The sequence below is a fragment of the Rhinolophus ferrumequinum genome, chromosome 3 (assembly GCF_004115265.2).
Source record: "Rhinolophus ferrumequinum isolate MPI-CBG mRhiFer1 chromosome 3, mRhiFer1_v1.p, whole genome shotgun sequence".
NCBI classification, from domain to species: domain Eukaryota; kingdom Metazoa; phylum Chordata; class Mammalia; order Chiroptera; family Rhinolophidae; genus Rhinolophus; species Rhinolophus ferrumequinum.
In genome coordinates, this window is record NC_046286.1 from 5938865 (window position 1) to 5954944 (window position 16080).

General features: G+C 38.0%; 1 protein-coding gene across 1 annotated transcript in view; it reads right to left on the reverse strand.

Moving 5' to 3' along the window:
* The window catches only part of SLC26A8 (solute carrier family 26 member 8), a 77529-nt gene that overhangs the window by 25112 nt on the left and 36337 nt on the right, over nucleotides 1-16080 (reverse strand). Inside the window, 3 exon segments of the mRNA XM_033100016.1 lie at nucleotides 8695-8777; nucleotides 12525-12674; nucleotides 14028-14192. Coding sequence (XP_032955907.1) covers nucleotides 8695-8777; nucleotides 12525-12674; nucleotides 14028-14192 — 398 coding nt within the window.

Genomic DNA, 16080 nt, shown 5'->3' on the forward strand with positions numbered 1-16080 from the left:
TTTGTTTTTATCCATTCTGCCAATCTCTGTCTTTTGGTTGGCGAGTTTAATCCACTTACATTTAAAGTTATTTCTGATAAGGAGCAAATTACTCATATTTCCATAATATTGCTATTTGTTTTTCCCATGCCGTATAGCTTTATTTGTCCTTCATTCCTACATTACTGTCTTCTTTTGTGCTTAGTTGATTTTTTTTGTAGTGAAATGTTTAAATTCCTTTCTAATTTCCTTTTGTGTATATCCTATAGCTATTTTCTTTGTGGTTACCTTGGGGATTATATTTAACATTCTAAATTTATAACATTCTACTTGGAACTTATACCAGCTTAACTTCAATATTATACAAAAACTCTGCTCCTTTACAGCTCTATCCCCACCCCTTTGGTTATTGATGTCACAAAATTACATCTTTATACATTGTGTACCCCAAAACATAAACAATTTAAAAAAATGCTTTAGTCTCTTAAATTATGTAGAAAACAAAATTTGGAGTTACAAAGTTTTGTTATAATAATAGTAACTTTTATAATTGCCCCATATTTACTTGCATTGAGATATTTATTTCTTCATACAGCTTCCAGTTACTGTCTAGTGTCCTTTCATTTCACCTTGCAGAGCTCCCTTCAACATTTCTTTCAGGACAGGTATAGTGGTAATGAACTCCTTCAGCTTTTGTTTGTCTGAGTATATCTTAATTTTGCCTTCACTTTTGAAGGACAGCTTTGGTGGATATAGGATTCTTGATTGACAGTTTTTTTCTTTTAGCACTTTGAATGTGTTGACCCATTGCATTCTGGCCTCTAAAGTTTCTGACAAGAAATCTGTTCATTATTTTATTGAGAAGCTCTTGTGTGTGATGAGTCACTTCTCTCCTGCTGCTTTCAAGATTCTCTCTTTGTCTTTCAATAGTTTGATTATAATGTGTCTAAGTGCAGGTCTTTTTGAGTTCATCGTACTAGGAATTCGTTGAGCTTCTTAGATGTTTATATTCATGTCTTTAATCAAATTTGGGAAGTTTTCAGCCATTATTTCTTCAAATGTTTTCTCCACCCCTTTCTCTCTTCTCCTTTGAGACTCCCATGATGTGTATGTTGATGTGCTTAATGGTCTCCCATAGGCCCCTTAGGCTCTGTTCACTTTTCTCCAACCTTTTTTCTTTCTGTTCCTCAGACTCAGTAATTTCCATGATCTTATCTTCAAGTTCACTGATTCTTTCTTCTGACTGCTCAAATCTGCCTATGAATATTTCTACAGCCATGTGTTGCTTAACAATGGGGATACATTCTGTGAAATGTGTCATTAGATGCTTTCATTGTTGTGCAAACATCATAGAATGCACTTACACAAACCTAGATGGCCTACTACACATTTAGGTTATATGGTAAAGCCTATTGTTCCAAGGCTAGAAAACCTGCACAGCTTGTTATTGTACTGGATACTGTAGGCAATTATAATACAATGGTAAGTATTTGTGTATCTAAACATAACCAAACATAGAAAAGGTACAGTAAGAATATGAATATAAAAAATTAAAAATGGTACACCTGTATAAGGTACTTACCATGAATGGAGCTTGCAGGACTGGAAGTTGCTCTGGGTGAGTCAGTCAGTGAGTGGTAAGTGAATGCATAGGCCTAAGACATTCCTGTACACTACTATAGACTTTATAAACACTGTATGCTTAGGATATACTACATTTATAAAAAATAATTTTCAACTTTAAAAATTTTTTAACTTTTCAACTCCTTTGTAATAACGCAGCTTAAAACACAAATACATTGTTACAGATATACAAAAACATTTTCTGTCTTTATATCCTTATTCTATATGTATTCTACTTTTTAAAATTGAAAAACAATTTTTTTTTGCTTTTTAAACTTTTTGGCTAAAAACTAAGACACAGGGGCGGCTGGATGGCTCAGTTGCTTAGAGTGCAAGCTCTTAACAACAGGGTTGCTGGTTCGATTCCCACATGGGCCAGTGAACTGCGCCCTCCACAACAAGATTGAAGACAACAAGCTGCTGATGAGCTGCTGGAGGGGCAGCCAGATGGCTCAGTTGGTTTGAGCTTGAGCTCTTAACAACAAGGTTGCCGATTCAACTCCTGCTTGGGATGGTGGGCTGTGCCCCCTGCAACTAATGATTGAAATCAGCAACTGGACTTAAACCTGAGCTGCGCCCTCCACTAGAGGGCGCCCTTCAACTAGATTGAAGGGCAATGACTTGACTTGGAGCTGATGGATCCTGGAAAAACACACTGTTCCCCAAATTACACCTCACCCCCGGCCAAAAAAACACCACACACACACACACACACACACACACACACACAATAAATAAATTAATTAAGACACAAACACACATAATAGCCCAGGCCTACCCAGGGACAAGATCATCAATATCACTATTTCCCACCTCCACATATTGTTCCACTGGAAGGTTTTCAGGGACAATAACACACACTGAGCTGTCATCTCCTGTGCTAATGCCTTCTGGAATACCTCCTGAAGGACCTGCCTGAGGCGTTTCTTGAGAGGTGTCACTCCTTTCACAAATATGTCTGTTGTGGTTTGCTTGGTTGGTTTCTTTTTGTTTTCATCATAGTTCTCTTGTAGACAGATATTGCACCGTGACTATGTCTCTCTATTAATGAAAACCTTTTGGTGTTGGTGGGGTGAGGGGGGTCATCTACATTTTCAAACTTTTTAAGGAGCTTGTTGAGGTCTGCAAATATTCTGCTAAAACATTCACTGTAAGTTTTCTTGGGTGTTCTTCTTTTTCTTCCCCTGCAGTTTCCTTCTCTCTTGCCTCTTCTCCAGCTATGCCCTCCTGTTCCAGTTCCAACAACTCCCCATTAGTCAGCCCCCTAGGAACCACATCCAGGGCTCCTCAGTGTCATTTTCACCCACTCCCAGGCTCAACTTGTTTGCCATCTCAACCACAGCCCTGTTGATTTTTGCATCCTCCTCATCCTTGGCAAATACTTTGAAGTCATGGAAAACCTCTTGAGTATTTTCATCCAGATGCCATTCATACACTCCTTGGTGACAACACCCCAAGCCCAAGCAAGGTTCTTGATGTAGTCATAGATGTTGTCATTTTTCCAGAATTGCATCAGTGTCTTCCTTAGTTGCAGCAATAGTCTGAGCAAAGGTCCTCCTCAGGTAGTAGGTCATAAAAGCTGTTATAACTCCATGATCCATTGGTTAGATCAAAGAGGTGATGTTTGGAGGGAGAAACACCACTTTGATATTGGGATAAAGATGACCAATAAAAGGACAAGCATCATCAACAATAAGCAAAATCTTGAAAGTTATGTTATTCTCCAAACAATACTTGTCTATTGTACTGGCATAGCAATTCAGGAGGGCATCTTGAAAGAGAAGCTGGGTCACCCATGACTGATGCAGTACACTGGCAGTGTGTACGTACGTGCTTGAAGGCTCTGGGGTTTTCATTGTGCCAGATCAAAAAGGGTTTCAATTTGGTGCAGCCAGGAAGCTCTTAATAACAGGGTTGCCAGTTCGATTCCCACATGGGTCACTGAGCTGTGCCCTCCACAACTAGATTGAAGACAACGAGCTGCCGCTGAGCTGCCGGTGGTTGGCTGGATGACTCAGTTGGTTAGAGTGCAAGCTCTTAACAACAAGGTTGCCTGTTCAACTAAGATTGAAAACAGGCGACTGGACTTGGAGCTGAGCTGCACCCTCCACAACTAGACTGAAGGACAACAACTTGACTTGGAGCTGATAGGCCCTGGAAAAACACACTATTTCCCAATATTCCCCAATTAAAAAGAAAAATTAAAACCACAAAAAAGGGTTTCAATTTGTAGCCTGCAATGTTGCCACCAAGCAAGTTTGTTATCTTGTCCTTAAAAGCTTGAAACCTAGCATTGATTTGGCTTTCTTAAGGATGAAAGTCCTTTCAGGCATCCATTTACAGAATAAGGAGGTTTTATCCATATCAAATATTTGTTCTGGCAAGTAATTTTCCTCCACAATCAGCTAGAGTTTCCAAAATTTCTTCAGCTATCTTCACACCAGCACTCGCAAACTTACCACTACCTTTCACATTATGTAATGAATCTTGAATGGTTTAAACCACCCAGAGCTAGCAGTAAATGCAACATTGTAGTTGGGTCCAGTCTTTCCTTTCAACATTACAAACTGCTTTCCCTGTGATCGTCATGGTGCTGAGAGGGATATACTCTGTGTCTGGTCTTCAATCCAGGTCGTTAGAAGTTTTTCCATGTCTGATATAGGCCCTTCTCGAATTTTTGTTAGTCTCGTTGTCTTCAATGAAGCAGACCCTTTAACAGCTTCCATCATTTTGTTCTTGCTTTTCAAGATCACTGCTATGGTGGAACGGAACACGCCTGACTGGTAAGCAATTACCATCACTGATTTCCCACCTTCATAGTTCTTAATCACTTTTAATTTGTTTCCAGGCCAATCATTCAACCTGGCATCTTACTGGCAACATTAACAATGGATTTTGTAGGCTTAGTGGCCACAATGAAAGAAATAACACAAGATTAAATCAAGCACAAGAGAAAATGATGTAATCAGAGATGTAAACACGAGATGTAAGAGGCTGCTGCTGGCATAATACAGCATACTGTTTTATAGCAAACAATTTTTTTATAAGTAGAAAGAGTACACTTTAAAATAACAACAATAAGTATAGTGTAGTAAATACATAAACCAGTAACATAGTCATTTATTATCATTATCAAGTGTTATGTACTGTACATAATTGTGTGCTATACTTTTATATGACTGATGGTGCAGTAGGTTTGTTTACTCCAGTATCACTACAAACATGAGTAATGCATTGAACTACGATGTTAGGATGGCTATGATGTCACTAGGTGATAGGAATTTTTCAGCTCCATTATAATCTTGTGGGACCACTGTTGTACATGTGGTCGACCCATCGCAGACTGAAACGTCATTATCTGGCACGTGACTGTAGTGAATTTCTCATTCAGTTATTGTACTTCACAGCCTCAGAACTTCTTTTTCTTTTTAGGTTTTCCATCTCTTTTTTGATGTTTCCATTTTGTTCACACATCATTTTCTTGACTTTCTCCACATCTTCCTTTAATTCTTTGAGTATCTTTTAAGACAATTGTTTTAAAGTCTTTGTCTAGTAGATCTGCCATTTTTCAGGACAGATTATGTTGATTTACTTTTTCCTTTGAACGGCCATACTTCCTGTTTCTTTGCATACCTTGTGATTTTCGTTGAACATTGGATATTTGAATCCAATATTGTGATAGCTCTGGAAATCAGATATTCTTCTTCTCAGGGATTGTTGTTTTTATTATTATTTTGTTGTTGTTGTTGTTGTTGTTGTAGGCTGTTTCCGTGCCAAGCATTAGCCTGAGGTATAAACTTAAGGTCTTTTCAGGTCTTTTCTGAGCATAAGTGGTCAATTTCTAATTTTCCTTGTGTACGCAGTTTTATTTTATTTTTGAAAATGTTTTAATCTTTGATGTCTGACTTCCAAAAGAGGAAAAAAAAGAAAAATAAAGAAGGAAAAAAAGGGACTCTGGCCCTTTAAATTCCTTAGAAGTCACTTCAGTCAGAGAGGAAGGGGCTTGCAACAGTGTGGGTGAGGTGCGACAACAATGGCTGCCCACCTCTTTGTCCGTACCTCTGTGACCAGAAGCAGCAATCAGTGATCACAGCACAGATCTCTCATATTTGGAGTACAGGGTCCTTTTTGCCCAACCTGGCTCCTGCAAGCTGTGTGCAAACTGTTCCAGGAACACTTGCAGAGCTGCCTGCCATGAGGCTGGGGGTAGGGGACGGTAGCTGCTACTGTGCTAAGAGCTCAAATTGATTAAAATTAATCACAATTTACCATCCAAGCCTTCCCCTGGAAATTGCAATCCTTCAATAAGCCAGACTTATTGAAGGATCCCAGAGTTCCAAAGTAGTTACATCAGACAGACTCTGCCAGTGCAATTGTTGTCTAGGTGTGGAGACAGATTCCTACTCCACCATCTCCCCAAATCCTCTCTAACCCCTTATTGTTTTGGAATCATCAGAATTTTCAGACTTGTTCATTTTGCTGGTAGTCATGGTTATCTAATTCCATTAAGTCAACACTTTCTATTTTCACTAAGATCATGTCATAAAAAACATTGCCAAACACATATAACCATGATCAGAACTTCTTCCCAGGTATATCTCCTACCACATTGTTAACTAGGAAACTCTCCTTAGGACAATAAACTTTCTTTTTTGTTAGTATTATCATAAGATTGCTGACTAGAGAATTAAGCCCCCTCTTAATTCTTATAGGAATCGATACTTGTCTGTTAGTGTATGGGTTTCGTAAGTTTACTAGTAATTGTCCAGAGTATCTGTTAATCAGCTTTTGTGTGGTCACTTTTAGGCTATGGCTTCTTAGGGGTCAGAGGCTGTTTTTGGTTTCCTTTGTATGCATTCAGCATAGTACCACTCATAAATGTTTGACATTTTATTTTTAAAGTGAAAAATTTCCAAACATTTACAAAAGAAGAATGGATGGTATAATGAGTCCTGGTGTACCCATTACTCACTTTCAACACTTAACAATTCATAAACAATCTCATTTCATCTCTACCCTTACCTATTCTAATGTTATTTCAAAGCAAATCCCAGGCACGATATAGTTTGAATTGTAAATATTTCAGTGTACCTCTCTAAAAGATGTACACCAAGAAATTATTATCAATTTCTTAATGTTATAAAATATAAAATTAATGTTCAAACTTTCCCAAATGTTTCATAAACATATTTTTACAATGTGTTCAAATTAGAATCCAAATAAGGCCCATAGATTACAATTGATTGCTATGTCTCTTAAATCTCTCTTAAGGTGTGGGTTCCCTCTCCACATCTTTGTTTTTCTTCCCAGCAATTTTTTTGTTGTTGTTAAAGAAACCTGGTCATTGGTCCTACAGATTATCCCCCAGTATGGATTTTGCTGATTGCCTCCTTGTGTTGTCATTTAACACATTCCTCTCTTCCTTGCATTTCCTGTAAATTGGTTTTCCAGGTAATGAGCTATATAGGAATATAACTGGATGCTCAAAGGCAGACGTTTAACTTTTTGTTAAGTTTCCCCTTTTTGTCCCTTTAAGAAGCTAGGTAAGAATGTGGCTGTCCCAAAGAGGTGTATAGTAAATGGAATTTATTGCCCAAATCTATGTTAGTAAACCTTAAATATTTAGTATGATAACAATACAAACGTCGGTGTTTCCTTTCTGTTGTTCTCTGTAACACTCAATTCTTCGTTAACAGTTTAGGTTAAAAGCGGACATGGATATTGAAGGAAATAACTTAAATTGTCCAATTTTTCTAGTCCTAGCAACCTTGGATAAATATATAATAAAAAAGGAAGGTCAAAGCAATACCTAAAATTAGATTTTTGGAATGCTCACTCTCTATCGATACCCTTGAACCTTATGATAAACTATAAGCAAAAGCTGACTGTGGTTTTCAAGTCATTCATAACCGAAGCATATTGAGTAGGTATAAGAGAGTGGTTATAATCACAGATTTTGGAATTAAATAGAAATGGGTTCAAACAGTAGCTCTGCCACTGACCAGCCGTGTGATCTTGGATGAGTAACTTAAACTTGGTAAGCCTTAGTTTCCTCAGCCATAAAAAGAAGATAATATCTATCTCATAGCATTAATGTGAGGAGCAAACGAAATAAAATAATTACATAAAGTATCAATCCCATTGTTCATGTTATTTTCCCCCCCTGAGGGCAGAGAACAAGCCTGATTTACCGTCATATTCCGTGGTCACATATTCTGCTCACTTTTTTTTAATTGGACAGAGTTTCAAATGGATTTAGCCTAGATCAGATTTCACTGCGAACAGGTCGGATATGAGACTAATTCAATCCGGTCATGTCCAAGTAGCCCAGGTTTCCATATCGTGGGGGCTAGCCAGCATCTCTGACTCTGCAGTATTCCCTACTGAACTGCATGAGGAAATGAACAATGCTCTTCAAAGGCTGGCCTATGAGTCAAGAAACTGCAGTATGTTGTCCTTCTTAGCTAAAGTGATTAATCTGATCAAGGTTAAAGGAATTACAATTTCTTAACAGAAGCAAGAGCAATGCCCCGCAGTCACCGGTAGGAATTATAACGTAAATTAATTGTGAGTCCTTAGGAACTCTCTATGCCAGACTACCTCGAGAGAGCTTTCTACTCAGCGTCATAACATGAGGTTGCACAAGGACACCCCTCAATCTAAGGGGGTGAGGACAGAGGAATGCTCATCTTCTGAGCACTGAGCCCCAGGAGAGAGGCTGGGAAAACTGAAGCATCTCTCGTCCCATCCTTGAGAGTTAATCAGATAGGTATGGGTTTGAGAAGGCCTACAATGTATGATGAACAAAATGCATGAGTCTCTCTGGTATTCCCTGCGTCCAGCAGTTTACTTGGGTAAGGGGATTGGTTCAACTATTGGAAGAGAGTCAAAGGCTGACCAGAGAGGAAACACGGAGTTGTCCGAGCCCTTCTTCTGTCATGAACCTCTGTGTTCCAAATGAATTTGAACTCATTGACCTGAATCTGGCTGTGGGTAGGGACTGCTAGTGGAGAGTATCCATCAAGCTCAGGTCAGGGGCTAAGAGAAGGTAGCAGAAAGGGAAAAGTAATCTTGAAAAGTGGAATTACCAACCTATAAGGAATCATATCAGTGAGCGTCCTGCTGGTTTCTGTGGCCATGCTTATCTTGTTTGCAAGTGCACTAAAGCCAAGAATCTGTAGGGGTTAAAAAATAAAAGGGCAAATAATTATCTAATAATTATTTTACATATTGCTTCGAGGAACACATGTGTCCTTAGCATCTGGCAGGACAGGGAATGAAATACGTGACAGTCCCCATGAAGGTTGGAGAGAGGGCCAGTTCAGTGGAGCAAAAAAGGCAGACACTCTCTTCCTGACTCTTTGAGTTCCCCAAATTCTTTTTAGCATTGAAGCCAGAATGAAAAACAACTTTAGCCTTGGTCTCTGACATAGTAATAGGAATAAATGGATGCCCTGGACTTGTCTTTCCTCACCAACTTTCAACATCTACAGCAAATATAAACATGTTTTTAGGTAATCACTGTATCAAGGCCTCAGTTTTAAAAGTGTTTAGATCTAGATATGTTGTGCCAGCATAAATAAATCTTTGGAGGGATTGTTGAGGTGTATTGAGAGTCGCATTACTGGTTAGCCCTTAATAATATGGAACAGCATTTGACAGCACAAGGAAAGGGGTCTTTGGCAAAGCAATTACTTGCCTTTTCCCCCCATTCATTTATTTCTAAAAAGGCAAGTCTCCCTTCCATTTCCACTAGAGGGGAAAATAGACAGCCTATCAGCAGTGCTCCTTGGAAAGACCTCACACCAAAGCAAATTAAACCAGAGACAGGAGAACTCAATGTGGAACTTTTAAAGTAATAATTACATAGTTGCTTTACCCCACTCTACTAATTCGTAAATCTTTTCCCAGCATCTACTCTAAGAGTTGAACTGGACACTGAGCAGTGTAGCAGTTGGTTTACCTGGGATGCTATGATCAGATGAAGACCCTTAGGAAGCCTACAGATCAGAATGGAAGGAAGAATCTGGATCACAGCTTGAGTCAGAGAAGAACAGTTTGGTCTTTATATAGTTAAGGAACAAGAAGTGTGGCAAGTGGCCAAGGAACTATTTTATTTCCAGTGTAAAGATAATACTTGCTTATAAAGGAAAAGAGAAAGTACGAAAAATTAAAAAGCAAAAATAAATCACCCAAAGGCAACTATTATTGACACTTTTTTGGTGTTTGCTATAGAGCTTAAATATACACACTACTATCCTTGAAAAATTTCCTTATTATTTGAGACTGCTACCTTCAGGACAGATTGGGGTATGTGTGCAAGTTCTTCCATCACATCTAAACTGTTGTTTCTTGATGGGTGTGTGAGAAGCTTTTTACACCTGAGGTTACAGCAGCTCTCATCCTCCCTCTGCTGCTTACCTCACCACCAGGGAAAACATGGAGTTCTCTTTCCAGTTTTAAGCTGCATCTCTAATCCCTGCTATGCGGCAGAAAGTATTCCCAGTCACGTGACATGTGTCTAGGTAGTATACGCCGGGCTTCAATAAACTTTGAGCATAAATGAAGTCACAAACATGTTTAATTCCTAGATTGCAATAATGCTAAGACTTCGTCTACATGCATTGCTGGGCCTCAGTCTCCTCCCTCACGTCACTTTATGGTGCATCCTAACTATTTACAGCAGTCCCCAAAGGGATGTCTTCACCGTGGCTCACACAAGAATTTGCCAGCCATAGGAAAGCCATAGCAACCTTCACTCTCTTACTTCTCTCCTTTCCTAACAACCCTAGTTAATGTTCATTGCCTTTGAGGTTGCTTGAAGGGTTATCACTGTGATTCCTGTTGCTGATGTCTCTTAAGAGAGGGTTGATTTGTGACTGCAGGGAGGGGCCTTGAGGGCATTATGCTACGGAAATAAGCCAGACAGAAAAACAACTACTGCATAGTATCATTTACATGTAGAACCTAAAAAAACAAAACAAAACAAAAAACAGTCACACTTAGAGAAACAGAAGGTAGAAAAGTGATTGCCAGGGGCCAGTGGGTGGGGGAAATAGGAAAAAGTTGGGAAAAGCGTACAAACTTTCAGCTACAAGATGAATAAGGCCTGAGGGTCAAATGTAGAAATAATATGGTGACCATAGTTGATCACATTGAAATGTGATGAGAGCAGAGTTTAAATGTTCACACGCACACGTACGCAAAAGATAAATATGTAAGGTGATGGTGGTAGATGTGCTAATTAACTAGATGGGGGCATGCTTTCACAATGTACATGTATGTCAAATCACCATGATGTACGTTTTAAGTAGCCTACAACTTTGTATGTCAACTATATATCCATAAAGCTGAACCGGGAGAAAGAGAGAAAGAACTGATGTCTGTGTCACAGATGCCATCTGCTGGTGACTCCAAAGCCTCAGTTTCCTAACGTGCCAGAACTGGGCTGGGTTCGTGAAAAGGAGAGGTCGCCCCCGACTCCTCTCCCCAAACATCATACGTACATTGTCTGCTGGGCTCTAAGGCACCCCTGTGTTTTGAAAAGTCCTTTTGCAAAAGCAGCCTTTCAGCTTCTGGACTTTATGAATTAATAGCTGTTCAACTACTCCAAGAAAGAGAGACTACGCTCCTCTGTAAGAGGTAGATAGACAACAGTTATGAGACAGAGCTTGGTCTCAATTTCCAAAGCAATTCCCATACTCTTTCAATCACGAATGGTGTAGACCTGGATTAGTTAGTACAGGATAGTTCATGCTATGGCAACGTACAAACCATGAGATCTTAACACGTAAAAGTTAGTTTTTACCTGTGCAATCAGGGTCTCTCGGGTAGATTTTTTGCAAATGGTGTCTCAGGGATCCAGGCTAATTCTACCTGTGGTTTCTATCATGTCAACATACAGCCCCTCAGATTATCACAGCGGGGGAAGAGAGAGCATAGGGACTCGCCTAGTCTCCTATGCTTTGGCCCCAAGGTCACATGGTCCTGCCTTCCTACAAGGCTGGCTGGGAAATACAGGGGAGCACATGGATATTTGGTGAACTGTAAGTATTTCTGCAACAGAACACTGCTTAAGGGGAAACTATTTCTCAAGGACACCCAAAGAATCAATGATCCTAGTATGAGAAATGATCCTAGTATTCTGACTTAAAACCCTGCGCTTTATTTATGAAAATATCTTTATCACTGTAAAAATGTTAATGATAATGGTAATATTATAATGTTCTTTATAATGTTCTATAATGGTAAAAAATAAATTTTACTAGTAGAATTTTAAAAAGAAACAAATGTTATCATTAGACAGTGGTGAGCCCCAGCTATGCCACTTACTAGTGATATGGATGAGGTAATTCATTTAATACCTCGTCTCCTTTCATTTCTTTACTGTAGCATAATGAGAATGAAAGAAGGCTGAATAGCAGTATGATTGCAACCATATTAAAATAGAAACAAAACTTCTACATAAAAGAAGATGGGAATTCACAAACACTGGGCATAGGCCTATCACATACTTGTTTGAAAGAAGAAAGGACTGAATAACTGAAAATCGAAAAGTATCTATTGTCGTTGACTTTGGGTGGTGCAGCTATTGGAACTTCTTTTTCTCTTTTTTTTTCCTTATGTTTTTCAAAATTGTTAGGATGAGCCTGTATTATTTTCACAAGGGGGAAAACCCTTATTTTTAAGTAGTATGAAAGAGGCAATAGATGAAAGTCCTTTGAAAATAAGTATGTTTTACACATATAAGCTAATATTTAAAACTAAATATATTCAGCTTTGTCACAATTCAACAGGTTTTTTAAAATATTATTTTTACAGTCTTCTCTGAACCTTTCCCTTCCTAGGTTGCTTTTTGTTGAACTTTAAAAAGATCATTTTAAATGATCTGAACGATGAATTTGAGGCATCAAAACACCTACCAGAAAAACTTCCATGGGAAACTCAATGGGGTACTGATTGAAGGAAATTCGGATACATTTGTTCATTCTCAGAATAACAACAGCAGTTAGAAATAGTAGGATGCTGGTAGAATTAGCTTTTGTGAGAGACATGCAGTAGTTAACTATGTTCTGAAAGAAAACAAAATTACAGAGGCTTAGAAAGGGATATAATAATTGCCTAAAATCTAGAAAATGACACTCTTTCTAGATTAGTTCAAAAAGAATCCCTCTACCTGACCATTAAAGTGTACACCTGAAGCAGAAGCTGAATAATATTGAATGTCAACCATAATTTTATTTATATATATATATATCTCGTCACAGGATGTGGAGTACAGCATAGGGAATAGAGTCAGTGGAACTGTAACAGCTATATACGATGTCAGAGGGGTAGAAGATTGGGGGAGGGAGGTTATCACTTGACGAGGGGTGTAAATGTCTAACTATGACATTGTTTTGTACACCTGGAACTAATAATAATAAAAAATAAATCAATAAAAAGAAAGAGCAAAACAAAAGAATACTAAGAAAAAGGCAAAATAATTTTCAGTAACTAAATTAAGATGTATTTTTGACTTAAAATATGAGTTTGTTTTGAAAGCACTCTTGTGAAAGTGAAAAACATTTCACTAAAAGATAGATGATGCATTATGGTCAATACCTTACAAATTTCATGGATATCCAAATGCCTTATGGAATAAATGAGGAGAATAAAAGCTATTGACATAGGCTGATGGGTTGATTTTTAAAAAAAATTTTATTTTTAATTCTTGCTCTGAAGGAGTGCCTGATACAAGCTGTTTGGCATTTTTTCTAAGTTTCTAATTTCTGAATTCTCATTTGAATTAAACTGTCCACTAATATCTGGCTCCTTGCATGTACAGATATATCATAGAAACTGAACAAAATAGATGGAAAAACACATTAAAAAAAAAGAATCTCTCAGTGGTGCTGCTGAGTACAAAGCTTTATGAGAAGAGTAAAACCAAGTGGGTAGGTATGTATTCTTTTAAGTTGAAAAAGTGATATTAAAAGACAGCAATGCCCAATAAGGACAGAACATACTTTATATATTTCAGCATAATGGAAAGGACCCAAGAGTTCTGTTTATTAGCCTATTCTTTATTAATTTTCCCAGACCATATATGTTCTTTAGCTTGGCTCCTATACCATTCTTGCATTTGTGGGTTACTTAGCATTTTATATTCTTTAACTGCCTTAGGATACATGTGTATTATGAGGCATGTAATGGGAAGAATTATGAAAGAGACAGTATCTTAAAGACCGAATTTTAATATAAATCATGTAGGTTTAAAAATCTGGGCAAAATGGTTCATGCAACTGAGAACATGGTCCAACTGGCATCTGTAGTTAATCAAGACTGTAAATCTAGAAGAGAGAAAATTATTTCCAGGACCCTCCACCCAGCTGGTCCACTCCTTTTTGGAGGCAAGGGGAGGGGTGAGGGTAGAAATTACTCACATAGAAGAAGGAGACAAGACCAGTGTGGAAACTAATCATAATCCCGAAGACGCAAGTCATCTGGGATGCTATGATGTGTAGTGCTGTGGCAGCCAGGTAAGCGCTGATTGCAGCCTCTGGAAGGTAAGTGGCAATGAAGCCAAAACCCAACATGCCCATTGATAGCTGCAGGGGGTTCAGACGGAAAAGAAAACACAATGAGACAGAACGTCATCAAAGCTGCCATGATACCAGTTAGGTTCTCTCCAGGGTGTTTCCAACACAAACGTTAGGTTAGGCCCCTTTGATTACTCTTCTGTTTCTCTTTCTCTAATCAACTGAAATGAATGAGATGAGTGAGGTAGGTCCTTGGTGTTCATTCAGAGGCTCCCTACAAGCACTAGACCACACTTATTTCTTCGCAGGCACTTAAGCTTCATTTCTTGCCCTAGCATCTACTGAGCATGTCGACTTAGGGTTAACAGTAACAACGTGATCAGAACAAGCCTTTGCCTTTTGAAAGGCTCTTTCATTAGAAGCCCTGATAGATAGCCCTTTCCGGGAGATGTTAATATCCCTTTGAGGAATGTAGCTTTTCACAAAGAAAAAGACAATTTAAAAAACTTGAGTTCCAGCTCAAACTTCTTGTTTTTTGACTCTTATCTTTACTAAGAATGATTAAACTGAATTTATGTCAGGATTTCGTATATATTATACACACACACACACACACACACACACACACATATATAAAACAGTATTTTACACGTACATATGCATATATAATATATAAATATATATTTTAAATGTTATGTAACATATAATAAAATAAATTATATACATATTTCTTAATATATAAAAGATCTAAATGATAGACACTAATCCCTTAACAGATGTTACTTTTGGGGAATTAAAAGGTTGGTGGCAATACTTTATAATTTATACATTTTACTATTTGAAATTTTTGCAATATGTGTGCCCAGCATTTGTAATAAAAAACACAATTGGAAAACTGATGGATAAAGGGTGAACCCCAACCCCCTTAAGAGGGTAGGTAAACTGGCACAGCTCAATGAGGAAGATGGGGAAAGGAAAACAAATCTTGAAGCCTACTATTGTCACCACTGTATTAGAAGCTCCCAGAAAACAAACAAACTTGGGAGAGTAAATCTTTTTGCTTTAAAAGCTCTTTGTTTTCAGTCTTCCAGTCAGTTGGGTGCTGTGTCTCCCTTAATCTCTTGTCATTACCACCCAATAAACTCCTCTATTCTAATCAGGCCAATCTTGTTTCCTGTCTTTTGTGATTGGCTGATTTCTACTTTGGTGCTTGTGAAAGAACCCCCATTTTTTGCCAGCTCTGCTGATCCATGTCCATCCTCTTTCAAGAGCTTAATAAAATTCCCCTCCTTCAGGAGGTGTGACAAAAAGAGCATGATTCCTGGGGATGAAGAACTTGGCTTTAATCCTGGCTCTGCCACCCATTGGCTGTGTGAGTTTGAACAAGTTAATTAAACTCTAAGCCTCAGTTTTCTAACCTACAAATTGTGAATAATACTCAACATGCAGTGTTTTGTATGGATTACATTACATAACACATGTAAAACACTCAGCTCAAACCTGAAAATAGTGACAGGTGCAAATACGTATCACTCATTCTTCCTGCTATCCTTTCCTTCCACCTTGTAAATGGAAAATATCTACAATTAACCATAAAATTCTTTCTTGCTCAGCTGTTATGTGGCATCAAAATCTGTGTTAACATCATTTTGTAGGCAGCAATTTTCAGTCAGAGTTGGCCTGTGACATGAAACCTATCTGCTGTTCTTACAGAAAGCAAGTACTAAATGGTTAATGAATGAAAGAAAGGCTCAATAAATCGTTGTTTCCTTCCCAGACAACTCCAACCCAACTAAAGATTATTCCTTTACTTGATATTCTTTTGACATTGAATTTTATTAATATTATAATAATATAATATATTATTACTTTACTTGATTTTTTTTTTGACATTGAATTTTATTAATATTAGTTTTCACTTTAAGATTATCTAGAGCATAGATTCTGGAGGTAGATC